This window comes from Taudactylus pleione, unplaced genomic scaffold (assembly GCF_031769625.1).
Source record: "Taudactylus pleione unplaced genomic scaffold, aTauple2 ptg000336l, whole genome shotgun sequence".
NCBI lineage: Eukaryota > Metazoa > Chordata > Amphibia > Anura > Myobatrachidae > Taudactylus > Taudactylus pleione.
The window spans coordinates 4,106,350-4,121,218 of record NW_028284737.1 but is presented as its reverse complement, the minus strand read 5'-3'; the positions used below and the strand labels follow the sequence as shown (position 1 = coordinate 4,121,218).

The 14,869-nt window shown below is 44.0% G+C and overlaps 1 protein-coding gene across 1 annotated transcript in view; it reads right to left on the bottom strand.

The window, feature by feature from the left end:
• SCAMP1 (secretory carrier membrane protein 1) overlaps positions 1 to 14,869 on the bottom strand; it is a 39,810-nt gene that overhangs the window by 6,286 nt on the left and 18,655 nt on the right. Inside the window, exons 2-8 of the mRNA XM_088443911.1 lie at positions 14,458 to 14,535; positions 14,111 to 14,212; positions 13,883 to 13,994; positions 13,044 to 13,172; positions 9,538 to 9,697; positions 3,753 to 3,854; positions 1,916 to 2,033 (exon numbers count right to left, since the gene is read on the bottom strand). Of these exons, the coding sequence (XP_088300037.1) occupies positions 1,916 to 2,033; positions 3,753 to 3,854; positions 9,538 to 9,697; positions 13,044 to 13,172; positions 13,883 to 13,994; positions 14,111 to 14,212; positions 14,458 to 14,535 (801 nt within the window). The remainder of the gene's footprint in view (positions 1 to 1,915; positions 2,034 to 3,752; positions 3,855 to 9,537; positions 9,698 to 13,043; positions 13,173 to 13,882; positions 13,995 to 14,110; positions 14,213 to 14,457; positions 14,536 to 14,869) is intronic.

Here is a 14,869-nt window from a genome sequence, read left to right as displayed (position 1 = left end):
ATACTTTATTCAATGCTCAGCAGAAGGAGGCACCATGCAGGTTGGTCGTGGTGATGCAAACTAGCATTATTATTAATACAGCAATCTGCGGTGTGTGGGCCTTTCTCCTGCAGTTGGTCACCCGAGACCAGATCCCATTTTCATCCAGCACTGAATTATCTACAGACTGTGCTGGATCTTTTACCTACAGGTGGGCGTCACGGAGCACAAGTAGGAACAGAATAGCATTAGAACAGGGGTGGGGAACCTTTTTTCTGCCAAGGGCCATAAAACCATTCGCGGGCCATACAAAATTATCAACTTAAAAATTTGCCTGATATACAGTACATATATCTGCAATTAATAATACAGTGAGTGATACACACACACACAGATACACACACACTGTATATTTTATTATTTAGTCTGCTATAGTAATGCTAAACATTGTCACAGAGGACATAGATATATGGGCCACTATAGATAATGTGCGAGGCACTGTGTACCTCTCAGCAGCATGAGGTGAATAAAGAATATTGTCAGAGGTATGGGACACATAATAAATGGGAGGCACTAAGCACCCTCTCATACCATAATACTACCTGTGCTTTTCCACATGGCATGGTGTCAGGCTATGAAGCCCTTCCGTATAGCGGCACACACCTCCTCCGGGTCCTGGGATATGAACCCCCTCTGCTCCCTGATGAACACCCACAACGAGTCCCTGGTGAAATGAGCGGCATCTTGCCTTCCATGTTAAAAACGGCAAAGAAGTCCACAGACTGACCGCTATTTCCACCCGCTCCTTCTGGGGTCCCCCGACCATGGGCAGAAGTGCGAGTGGGGAAGTTCCTCCCTGAGTGATTCGCCCTTGCCGGGCTCAAGCTCAAGGAAGATCTTGGTGACCTCCAAGTGCACCTTCACACCTTGATCAGAGGAGACGCTGACCCGCAGGGTAAAGGGACATGCCACCTCCTGTGTTGGGTTCTCTGGAGGGGGGGGGGGGGGGGGCACACAGCTGCCGCACAGCCGTTCATAGGTCACAGCCCGGGCATCTTGTCACCTTCTGTCTGCTCAGTGACTTATGAATGACTATAGAGGGACTTCAGTGACTGCGCAGCTGCAGAGGATGCAATCCCTAAATCCTGGGGATTGGCTTCCATGGGGGAGAGAGCCACAGCTGGCCGGGCCTGATAAAATGACCTTGTAGGCTATGTTTGTGGCTTCGTGCTTCTTCTGTAAGGACATTACTAGCTGAAAGCTATCCATGTGCAGTCATGTGCCTTGGACTATACACATATGCAATGTCACAATTCTATAAAATGGCAACTGCACAATTAGACGGGTATACCTAGATTGGTAGGTCGCTGCAATGACTAGATCAGAGGTGGCAGACATATAGGGGGGTGATTGAATTGTTAGTGTCGGCAGCTGTCGGTGCTGGGTGCCAATAATTTCTCTGTTCGGGCATGAACAGCAGCCAGTGTCAACATTGCTGTTGGCCCCCTCCTTAGGAGGCGAGCAGAAATGTGCGAAAAGTCCATGGTTTGGGCACCCAAAACGATTGGAGTTGCTACATTGAACGCCCATTAATTATCGTGGTGCCCAAAACAATTGACTCGCCCCCAAAGAATTAACACAACCCTATGATCAGCCCTAGGAAGGAGCTATATATTAATAGTATTTAAAAATTATATCTTAACATTGATTTGTGCTTTTCTAGATATATGGGAGTTGCCCAATATAGCAAATGAGACACCTTCTGCAAAATCTACATGCAGATTAACATGAAATCTCAGTGGAAGTGAGCCTGTGTATATGTATGGCGGCTATTGGCACACACATACATACATTTATGAGATTGTGCACCAGCATTTTCTTGCAACTTCAAAAAGGACCATCAGTGCCTGAATTTATGGTCATGTCATCATCTTACCTTTTTAAACATGGCTAGTGATACTACTGCAGAGGCTGTGAAAAGGGCGGCAATCAATATCATCATAATCCCCACTGGAATATTGTTGTTGAGTGCAGTTAGTGCAGAAATCCAACCGCTGGAAACAATAAAGACATTTACTGTAGTGATATAAAGCAAAGTAAGAATGATTTGCTACATGATTTATGTTACTGAAAAACCAATATATTAGCAGTACGGCACATCCTCCTTCTCGAGACAACTCACACAAGCCAGTGGTGTTTATTAGTTATCTTAATGCAACAGAACTTTACTGAATGGAAAAACTTCTAAAGCTGCACAGCACGGTTCAATTATTATTTGAAATCTGCATCTTCACCATTAATCTATTATTATGGATGGGCAAAAGTTTTTAAGTGGTTGACCCCCCCCCATTATCCTTTGCCCATAGGCTACAATATGTGTCTAGAAAGGCTCTATCAGAAAAGTAGAGAAACCTATTTATACAGGAGCACTGGGCCACTGATTAACCATGATAGGAGACTTGGGGGTCTATTTACTAAGCAGTGTTAGGAGAAGTGAAAGGTGATAAGGTGCCAGCCAATCAGCTCCTAACTACCATCTCACAGGCTGTGTTTGAAAAATGGCAGTTGGGAGCTGATTGGCTGGCACCTCATCACTCTTCACTTCTCCTAACACTGATTAGTAAATAGACCCCTTGGCCTTGAGAATCTCTCCTAAAATGGGGAAAGGGCAGTTAACACTTGGGTAAGAATGAGGATAAGGGGACAGTAAGTGCATCATACCATTCTGAAACATCTAGGGTACAGTTTCCAAAACTCGGTCCTCAAGGCTCCCTTAAGGTGCCCATCCACTAGCAGACTGCAGTCGTTTGTCAGTCTGTTATGTGCCTACACTGTACGAGCAGTCGTTCAGTGTAGGCACATCAATCATCTGCAATCATGCTGAACCTGACGTTATCGTCAGGTTGTCCAGCATGATTGCACGATGATAGATGTCTAAACGACCAGTGGAAGCGCGCATTGCTGGTCGTTTTAGACATTTTTCTGATTAATTGGCAAACGATTAAACGATATCGTTATCGTTCAGTAGCTCATAGTAATCGTCTAGTGGATGGGCGCCTTAACAGTCCAAGTTTTAAAGAAATCCATGCATGTGTACAGATGGTATAATTAAACTGAATGAGGTACTAGTTAAGACACCTGTGCTTAAGCATGGATATCCTTAAAACCTGGACTGTTAGGGTGCCTTGAGGACAGAGTTTGGGAATCACTACCAAGGCTGTAACAAGGTTGCAGAGCGCCCTGTGTCAACCCTGCTCCCCAAACCGTGACATGATGTCACCCTCAGAGGCATGGCCACTGGTTCTGGGAAGTAGAGCACTGCCTGGAGTGTTTTAAAGACGCTCCAGGCAGCATTGCCCAGAGTGTCCCTTGGACGCGCCGGGAGGATGGCTCTGCAATTGCGCTGACTGCAGGCTGCCACCCCCAAGGCCCGGTGCCCTGTGTGATGGCACCACTTGCACAACCCTATCTAAAAATATAGATTTTTCCCAACACCAGCCCTCAGAGAACCCGAACAGCGCATGATTTCCATATCTCCTTGTTGGAGCAGAGGTTTATTTAATTCTGGCTGATATATTTTTAAAAGATCCACAGGTGGTACTAATTATTTCACTTGTGATTTTACGAGAAGACCTGGAAAACCTGCACTGTTAGGGTTCCCTGAGGACTGGAGTTGGGAAACACTGGATTAGATATTCATCAGGTAGTTCAGGTGTGTACACTTTGCATTCATGCTAAATTCTCACGTTGCAGGATAATAGAATGTGACTTACCAGTTACCCCAGCCTTTAAACCCAGCAGCTTGAAGAACATGCACACCAAACTGACAGATGTACACAAAGAAGAACACGAAGAACCTGAAAGAACTGTCACTCCTGCAAATACATGAAAGGAAGGATTGGCTGAGGTCTTTATGTAGCAACACATCTAATAATACTGCGCCAAAACATTTAGCTGCAACTTACAACACACACATACATGTTCTAGTGCCAGGCATGAAATTACTACTTACATCTAAATAGTGCTGATTGATGTGTTATACATTAAAGTAACACAATCCGGAAGTACAGGTTGAATCTCCCATATCCAAATATTCCAAAATACGGAATATTTTTAGCATGACTGAGATAGTGAAACCTTTGCTTTCTGATGGTTCAATGTACACAAACATTGTTTAAGGTACAAAATAATTAAAAATAAAGTATAAAATGACCTATAGGCTGTGTGTATAAGGTGTATATGAAACATAAATGAATTTCATGTATGTACACAAACTTTGTTTGAACCACAAAATTATTGAAAATATTGTATAAAGCTACCTGCAGGCTGTGTGTATAAGATGTATATAATACATAAATGCATTCTGTGTTTAGATTTGTGTCCCATTCTCAAGATATCATTAGGGTATGTACATATTCAAAAATACGGAATATTCCCATATCCAAAACACCCCTGGTCCCAAGCATTTTGGATATGGGAGACTCAACCTGTATATCTAAAGGTGCGTATCCACTTGCCGACATAAATGGACAATTGAACAATTACGACATAGCTATCGTTCATTAATCATGCAGTAATCGTGCGGTAAAATGCCGGCAACGACCAGCGATGCGCGCTCCCGCTGGTCGTTGTCACCATCGCTCATCGTCCGAACATGACTGTCAACCTGACAATATTGTCAGGTTGAGTATGTTCGGGGATGAGGGAGGGTGCCTGCACTGAACGACATATTGTTAAGTGTGGGCACTGCACAGTATAATGAACGACTGAACGATAATGATATCGTAATCGTTCAGCCCTTCACTGTCGGCAAGTGGATACGCACCTTAGGGTGCATATGCAGCTGTATATTACATGGCAAGATAGATAGTGAGACCAGATTCAGGTTTATGCTGCAATATGAACAAGTGCTATCCCATTAAAGAGACTACCTAAGGGCAAAGTGCAGGCCTGCATATGCATGAACAGAACTGCAATCCTATCCTGATCTCTATGCTACAGCTTTGTAGAAAGTTAAGATTGTTCAAAAATGTACTGAAAAGCCCATCAGTTCCTCATTATGTGCCAAATGTCACCAACACAATTTCAAATACTAGTCGCCTTCTAACACCAGACTGACCAGACACAATGGTCTGAAGTGCAGTTAGCTAGGAGACTGATTCAGTCAGGAATCTGCAATGCTCCACACTTCCCACCACGGTCTACTGTACAAATCAGGAGCAAATTATTCAAATTGCAAATGTGGCAGGATCTCTGAATGAATTGCTGGCTACCTGGAGTTTGTTCAGTCCTGATGTCACTTTCTGAGCAGGTAAATAATATTCCTAGATAGTGAAGGATATATACGTACTATAAAATGTACTTCATGCTGTTCTAGTCTGTGGTGGACCTGGATTAGAACTGTACTTAACGCAATGCCCAATCTCTGAATCTCAGTCCTGTGCACCTCCTCCCAGCTTCCCATCTACATAATAGAAATGGTATAGAAACCTTCCTAGTTTGGGGGCCATTTGTTAGGACATCACAATTCTTATACTTGGGTGCTCTGATAAATGGCTATCAAACAGGAAAACATTTCTACACAAACTACAGCACCATAACCAGTCTCTATAACAGAGACAGGCAACCCCTTTACTTGTGCTAGGCATACAGGCTTCCCCTGAGCTGGGAGCAGTTACAGAAGCAGGGTGGGTGTCACTGTGCTGGTGGCTGGGGAGAGAACCTGCGGCTTTATACCATGACCTTCTCCTCTGCACAACATGGGTTAGTCAGACTTGGGACTGGAGGAGATAAATGTGCTGTTATCACCTCTCTACATGGGCTCCAGTTTCTAAGGTAAACGGGGAGAGAATTCTGATGGGCATTTAAGAATTATAAGGGGCATGTAGAGGACTCTGATGGCATAAAATATATGTAGATCGATAGAAAGATCTGGCACAATCTGCTTAACTTAACTAGATTTTGTCTGGCATACTGATGGCAAAAGGTTGTCTACTCCTGATCTATAAAGACAAGGAGCTGGGTACACAGGGAGAAATAGCCAAAACTCAGGTATACTGTGGGGTATATTTACTAAAGTGCAGGTTTTCAGAAGTGGAGATGATGCCCATAGCAACCAATCAGATTCTAGCTAATCTTCTAGAAGGTGCTAGATAAATGATAATTAGAATCTGATTGGTTGCTATGGGCAACATCTCCTCTTCTGAAAACCTGCACTTTAGTAAATATACCCATCTGAGTGTGCGGGGTAAGGAAATTAAGGTGTCGATTCAATTTCACCGGGAGTTGAACAGAGCCGGGAAGGAGGTCCCAGGGCTATTCAATTCCCAGTGATGTTTACTCTGACGGGAAGCTGTTAGATCAGAGAATACCGGTTCTTGTAACTTCACCCAGGAGTTTAGTCGCGAGAACTGGCATTCTCCGACTAAAGTGCCGGCAGCGAGGCTGTTAGTGCTGCCTCAAGCCGGAAAGCAGCCTCGCGGCCGGAGCTTTAGTCGGATTTCACCTCGCATCCTCAGGAGGGTGCGAGGAGACATCATTAGTCAGCCTAAACAGTGCGGTCAATTGGGAGCTCCTGCCCAGCGCTATTCAGTCCACGCTGAATTGAATCGCCCCGATAGAATATTAGCATAATGTTAAATGTTGCACAACCTCTTTGACAAGTAAAAAGAGGCATGTTATTTTAAGGATATTATTCTAAACTTTGATATATAACAATTTAATATTGGTTTCTGTAACCCATGCATACTGATCCACAAAAAAAAGTCAGATTATCTTGATCTGAAGCACTTATTGATTTACCTGTATATATCTTTACTTATTTATTAAATCAAACAAGTAAACTCATCACATTTGAATCACAGGCAAAATACAAATTGATATCCAAAAAATGTATGACATGAAAACTGGTGAGTAAGAATAAATAAATATAGCGCTGCCTATAGGAATACCAAACTGTAACTAACATTCCTAGTGTTCTTTAGGAAATCAAACAAAGCATTTGATTGGTTGCTGTTACTCCTGCCTTTACATTCGCATCTGTTTCCATCAATGTCACCTATTGTCATACTATGTTACAGTATTTATTATAATGTGATAGTCTATAACCAAAAGGTCAGTTTTGAAATTCTTAACTCCAGTGGATATTCACTAATTCAAGGGATTTATATTATTCAAACGCTTTACCTAAGTGGTGAATGATCCATTCAGATAAGCCAGTGAATTATTGGTTAAATTAGGCTATAAAACACACCCACACTCCAACACAATGGTACATGCATTGTGCCCTGCTATGAAGCAAGGGAATGCATATTGTGCGCGCCAAGATTAAAATATGCTCTCAGTTACAAGGAAGCGCGCGGTTTGCTCCACAATACATGTAGGACTGATAAACCTCTGCTGATTTGCTGTGTAAGGGTTACAGAGAAAGGCTCCATTTATGGAAATGATATGAGAGGAAATACAAGTTTCAATCATGAAACAATCTTGCGGTGTGTATAATCTTGAATGTGTTGGTGAAAATATGTAAACTTCTAACTTATCACTGAATTAACTATTTCACTACATCCTGAACTCTGTCAAATACGTAATGGCTTGGAGTAACTATGATATTAGAACAAACCTTTGTATTTGACTTCACTGTAAATATGAAATAAGTGCATTCTTATCTTTTCTCTCTTTCGGGGGCAATATGAATAAGCGCCCAACGGAGCAATTCAATTATTTATCTGTTCGGGCACCCACTAGTATTTAAAGCGCTTAAAAGTACCAGGTTTAGGCTAAACCCGTCTAGACAAGGGGCTAGGGCTCTTAAACCACCGCTATGGCGCCAAAACAAAAGACTGTGCACACATTTCTTCTTGCACCTCAGGATGCTGCGAGAAGCAACAATTGAATTTCTTCATCGTACAGAAGCCCAGCAGGAGGTGCCCAAAACAATTCAATCGCCCCCTTGGTATATTATGTTTTTTTGTGCTTAATAGTAACAGTTCTGCTATTATTCCCAACTCAACCTCAGACTTGGAACATACACCGATCAGACAAAACATTAAAATCACCTGCCTTATGTTGTGTAGGTCCCCCTTATACCACCAAAACAGCTCTGACCCATCGAGGCATGGACTCCTCAAGACATCTGAAGGTGTCCTGTGGTATCTGGCACCAAGACGTTAGCAGCAGATCTTTTAAGTCCTGTGAGTTGTGAGGTGGAGCCTCCTTGGCTCGGTCTTGCTTTTCCAGCACATCATGCTATGTCATGTTCCTTAAACCATTCCTGAACAATTTTTAGTGTGGCAGGGTGCATTATCCAGCAGAAAGAGGCCACGGCCATCAAGAGAGTACCGTTGCCATGAAGGGCTGTTCTTAGTCTGCAACAACGTTTTGGTAGGTGGTCAAAGTAACATCCACATGAATGCCAGGACCAAAGCTTCTCCAGCAGAACAGTGCCCAGAGCATCTGGCTGCCTTCGCTGGCTTGCCTTCTTTCCATAGCGTATCCTGATGCCATCTCTTCCCCAGGTAAACGACCCACATGCACCAGGTTGTCATCATGATGTAAAAGAAAATGTGATTCACCAGACCAGGCCACCTTCTTCCATTGTTCCATGGTGCAATTCTGATGCAGCATATGCCCATTGTAGGTGCTTTTGGCGGTGGACATGGGTCAGCATGGGCACTCTGACTGGTCTGCGGCTATGCAGCAAGTTGCACTGCACTGTGTTCTGACACTTTTCTATCATAGCCAGCACTCACTTTTTCACAATTTAGGCTACAGCAAGCTCTTCTATTGGATAGGACAAGACGGGCTAGCCCATCGCTCACCACGCACATCAATAAGCCTTTGGCATCCATGACCCAGTTGACTGTTTACCGGTTGTCCTTCCTTGGTCCACTTTTGGTAGGTACTATCCAGTCCATACCAGGAACACCCCACAAGCTCTGCTGTTTTGGAGATGCTCTGATCCAGCTGTCTAGCCATCACAATTTGGCCCTTGTCAAAGAAGCTCAGATCTAGTCTCTTGCCCATTTTTCTTGCTTCCAACAAAACAACTTTAAGAACTGAGTGTTCACTTGTTGCCCAATATATCCCACCCCTTGACAGGTGCCATTGTAATGATATAATCACTGCTATTCACTACATCGGTCAGTGGTTTTAATGTTATGGCTGATCGGTGTATTTATACAAAGAGTAATGGCAGGATGAAGCTCAGGTATAGGGTTAGTAATGCGGCAACCCAAATATTGCTTCTACCATAAGTCCAGAGCGATTAGTGACATAATCAGTTTGTAGTTTGGCCACAGCAAAAGTTTACATCTGCCAAGTGGATTGTCAGGTATGTCCCAAAAATAATCTAATTGGATAAAACTTTTAAATGCTGTTTTTGAAGACATCTGAGCGGATATGGAGCTAATTTGCAGATACTGACTCATGTGGCCAGCTATAATATTCTAACTTAGGAGATACTAGAAACGCAATGTGCAGAATGTAATTTAATGCAACAAACTGAGAGCTTGCACAACGAGCTTTCCCAAGCAATGCAGACTATAGGCTTCATCTTACCTGAAGGCGCCATAAAGTGGTCTGTACCAGCAAACAAATGAGCATGGAGTGAAAAGCAAGAACCACAGGATGGCCAATCCGAAGTCAACCCCTCGAGTTGCATCAACGCAGAACCAGGCCAGACAGCCAAAGATATTTACAAACAGGGTGACCGTATGGACTGTGGAAGAGATGCAAAAGATGATCGTCACGTGATGCAGAGTACAACATACATTATGGAAGAATAATATGAAAGAGGAAAAAAAAAAAATGTATGCATTGTTGGCCTATTCTCTCATTCTTTATCCTATTATTTGATGTTGCTATATTTAATATACTAGTCTTTATAAACTGCATGTACCTATAATAATAATCTGCTTCCATTGCATTTATACATCATGTGCTAATTCTGGCAAAATAAACACGGACTGCATTAATAATCAGAGAGTTGTGGTGGTAAGAGGAGAAGGGCAAAGGCGTATCTACAATGGGTGCAGGGTGTGCGGTACCCACACCGCACACCATGCACCCATTATAGTCTTTATACTTACCGGTCCGTTGTCTCCAGAGTGCTGCTCTGCACATGCGCAGCACTGCTGTCCCCGGGAAAACAGCGCGAGTGCCATTCTCCCAGTGACCCGCACATGCCAGAATGTACATGCCACTTAGCCAGAATCTACAGCACCAACGGAGAGAGGAAGGGGCAGCATTGAATCTGCACACGGACCCCTCCTCTCTTAAAACATCCCTAGAGAAGGGATAGAAGTGTACAGCAGTATGCAATTGGTCAGTTCTACTAGATTGCCAAATGTCTGGTATATTCTACATTACACTCATGGGCATATTCTGAGAGTCTACATCAGCCGTACTCTGGCCCTGATTCAGAGCCAGACGCTCTGACAGAGCGCTCGCTCTGAATCAGGGCCGTCCCTCTGAATTTAAGAGCGGCCTCCTGGCCGCTCGCATAGCTGTGGGTGACCACCCACAGCTATAGCGAGCGGCCAAAATGATGGTCGCGATGGTCAAGACCATCGCGACCATAGGGCTTGCGACGAGACCCTTGTGGTAAGGTCTCGTTGCCGCAATCCCTGGAGTGCTTTTGGCTCTATCAGAGCCAAAAGCACTCCCACTGACATCACTAGTGATGTCACTGGGGCCGGCCCCAGACGGTAGGCGTTTCCATGGGAACGCCTCCGTCTGGGCAGACACGCCCCCGGCACACCCACAAAAGGGGGCGTGCTATCACCATCGACAGCACGCCCCCTTTGGTGGGAGACCCATAACGACGGCTTGGCCGTCGTTATTCGGGTCTCACGCATGTGCACGACGGAGCCGCCTCCGTCGTGCACACGTGGCCAACATCGACCCGCTTGCGAGCACTCAGCGCTCGCGAGCGGGTCTGAATCAGGCCCTCTGTCACCAGGGTACCGAAGGTGTAGATTCTACTCCCGAATCGTTAGTGAGGACCCTGGCGCACACACAGGAAATAATCATTCATACAATCTTTTCTAAATACTCAAGACAGTAATACAACATTCCAGTATGTGATATAGCATGTAAGATATGCTGCTATAAATATAATAATAAAAATCAAAGTACTTCCACTATACGGGGACATCGAAATAAGAAAACAAAAAACAATGCACGCAGGAAGCTTGATATCCTCACAGCCAAGACCAAACCTCATCCACTCACTGGTCATCCCTAGACTGGATTACTGTAACATCCTCTTACCTGGCCTCACTGCCTCGTACCTCTCTCCACTCCAATCTGTCCCCAATGTTGTTGTCTGGCTCATCTTCCTCTCCAAACACACTAAATCTGCCTCCCCTCTCCTACAAGTCCTACACTGGATCCCATTCCCCTTCAGAACCCAATTCAAACTTCTCAACTGCACTTGTAAATAGGAGAGGATTGATGAGGGCTTTATATCACTGATCTTATCTCACTTCACACTCCCACTTCATTCCACAAATGAATGTCACCTCTCTTCCTAAATGATTACTTCCCCTCATTACCTCCTCCAAGATTTTGCTTGTGCTGCTCCCTACCTCTGGAACTCTTTCCCTATCAGACTCTCCACCTCTCTACAAAACTTCAAACAGACTCTCAAATCCCAATTCTTTATAAAAGCCTTCCAGCTCTCATCCTAACCCACTGTTCCATACTCCTTGTTCACTGTGTCATCAGTCTGTCTGCCCCTTTCCAGAAGACTGTAAGCTCTCACGAGCAGAGCTCTCTCTTCCCTTATGTACTTCTCCTTCCCTTACTTAGACCAGCACTTCCTCCCCACTGCCTACAGAGACACCTTACCCTTGGGTTCTGCCGCCCTGCAGCGTATTTGGGTACCATAACTACTGATGCGGCTAGGTTTATAAACCAAGCCCATGCCCTCAATATTCTGTACTGTAAAGCTGGGTACACACCTGAAAGATATATCTGCAGATCAACTGATTTGCAGATATATTTGCAGGTGATGGTTGTTCATACACATTGAAAAACCATCAATGCCTACCTGACCAGGGGTCCCGCTGGCCAGGGGTTGCATCACATCCCCCTCCCCAGCGGGCCTGAGCTGCAAGTTAAATTGTAGAATACAGCACAACCTACTTTTCATGCGTACACTGAATTCTATCTGTAAAACCACAATGTATGTAGTATGTATCGAAAGATGATATATATATATATATATATATATAAATAAAAAGGGCCTAAATACATTTTCATGCATTTTGGGCATTTTCCCAATTTGTGTGCGAACCAGCCCAAAGAGTGGGAGACACAAGGCCTTCCAATGTAATACAATGGGTAGTGACCACTGCTGTCAATCTTGGCAGAAAGAAAAAAAAAATAAATAAATAAAAAAAAAAAAAAAGGACTTTGACATGACTTAACCCTTAACTGAACCCAACTAGCAGAACCCTTGAGTTACCCGAAAAATTAATCGGTATATAAGGCCCGATATATTGCCGGCAGGCTAAATACAGACGCTGGAAGCCCAAACCGTCAGGATCCCGACTGGGGCTCGTAAGTACCCTAACTCTCCCCTCTCCACCCCCTAACCCTAACTTAGTGGTGAATAGCCCTATCCTCCCCCCGGTGGCGCCTAAGCCTAACCACCCCTTCACCTAGCCTAACCCCAAGTCCCCCCATGGGACTGAGGTCGCGGGTTTGATTCCAACTACGGCCCTGTGTGGAGTTTGTATATTCTCCCTGTGCTTGTGTCAGTTTCCTCCGGGTACTCCGGTTTCCTCCCACACTCCAAAATATACTGGTAGGTTAATTGGCTCCCCACAAAATTACCCCTAGTGTGTATGTGTGTGAGCATGTGGTAGGAAATATAGATTGTAAGCTCCACTGGGGCAGGGACGGATGTGAATGGCCAAATATTCTCTGTAAAGCGCTGCGGAATATGCGTGCGCTATATAAATAACTGGTAATAAATAGATACAGGGAAAACTGGAGGTAGGTTTTGTGTGATGGACATTTATCTATTTGTTCCTTAAATGTGACAAGCCAATACTTACACATCCATAGGTAGTACATAATCTTAACAGTTTTCTGAAATTCCACAGGAATATCCACAGAGAAGTCCTGGTAGAAACACGGACCGACAGGGAAGTTTGCAGGGAGTGGAGGCCAATTATTTCTCCTACCTGGAACAACAAAAAGATCAGGAACAAAGAAGAAGTTATTTCAGCGGCCACAGAAGCAACTGTTGTTCCTAATATTATTTATTCTCCGTGTCAAGGAATTACATCTCAGTCTTCTAATGATAATATGGTGTCTGCGCCAATCACAGCCTGGTTTATAGCCGGTGCAAGGAATGAAAATATTTAAAGATCTCAGCTCCTTCTTCTGCCCCACTATGGGCACAACATATACATCAATTACTCGGAGCATATAAGGAATTTGGGATCTTGTGTTTAGAAACATTTCCCACAATATACACATTATAAACTCAAATGCTATACAAATCCCAAACATGAGACAGCCAATGTGCCCACATAAAGAAAACCTAGCTGTCATTTTGTCCACTTTTCACAAATGTGCTAAGTAGGAACTGCAGGTTATTATATGGCTGAAAGGGGCTGCCGTATACTTCTATAGAAGTACTTTACAGGAAGACTGCTGTGCGTAGGCAACACTCACATTATCTCCTCACATCTTCACTCCTGAGAAACATTTACATACAGACTTGTGATTATTAATAGCGCACAGCTACAGCATGTATGACTTGTGTGTGTAAGCCATGCTAGAAGCTACAGTTGGCACTTGCGCCGTGCACCCATTGACGGTAGAATAAATCTAACCGTGCACAGAATAAATCTAACCGTGCACACGTTAGAGCATCTTTCACACTCACCTCCAGCCTGGTTCAGGCTTTGAATTTCCCGCTCTCTGCGGTCCAGTTCTGCCGCTTTCCTTTCCAGCTCTTCCTGGCGCTTCAGAAGCTCAGCCTGGGCCAGAGCATGTTCCTTAGGAGAAAGCATAGTGATGACAACAACCACAATATTACAGATCCCCCATACAGATGTTACATCGGAGAGGCAGACACCGCTCTTATACAGAGACAATAAGAAGGTCTACTAACTTTCGTAGTCGGAGTGTAAGCTGGAGGCTCCTCTGTCGGCTTCATTATAGCCGGCTGTGTGCTAGGAGGGGCGGTGGGCATTTTCACTTTTGCTGGCTGAGGCTAAGAACAAACCAAGGAATGGAAAAAAAAAAAAAAAGAGTTAGTGGGCAATATGGAAACAGTCACATTTTACAGTAAAACAAAAATAAAATAAAAAATAAATAAATAAAAAAAAACAATGTGAAAATAAAATAATTTCTTGGCTGTGAAATACAGCTAATCTCAGATTAACCAAGTAGCCGGGTAATGTCAAATTAAATGAGTTCTACCATTGGTCATAGAGAATGTATCTTCCTGGGACTTACTGTTTTGGAATCTGAGAAAGGATTATACTCTTCTAGCCCGGGGGGTACATTTCTGGTCACCTGTGTAACGGAAGGATCCTATAAAGAAAAGGATAAATGTTACTGGACTTTGTCACACTAACCATCTCTATGCTGTAATGTTGCTTTTCCCAACACCCCTCCACCATAGGTAGCTGACAACGGGCACATCTTATAGTCCTTAGTGTATAGTAGTAAGACTTAAACTGGGTACACACTAGGTTGTAGGGAACTAATGATTGGCAAGGGCATATACACTCAATCGTCTGCTCGATGTGCCTGGCTTGCCGTCACAACTGGGCAGGCATTTAAATTTGCCATCCCAGTTGAGCATCGACGGGTCCCTGCAGCATGTGTACGGGCAATCAGCGGGTTGCTCATACACACCAGTAGA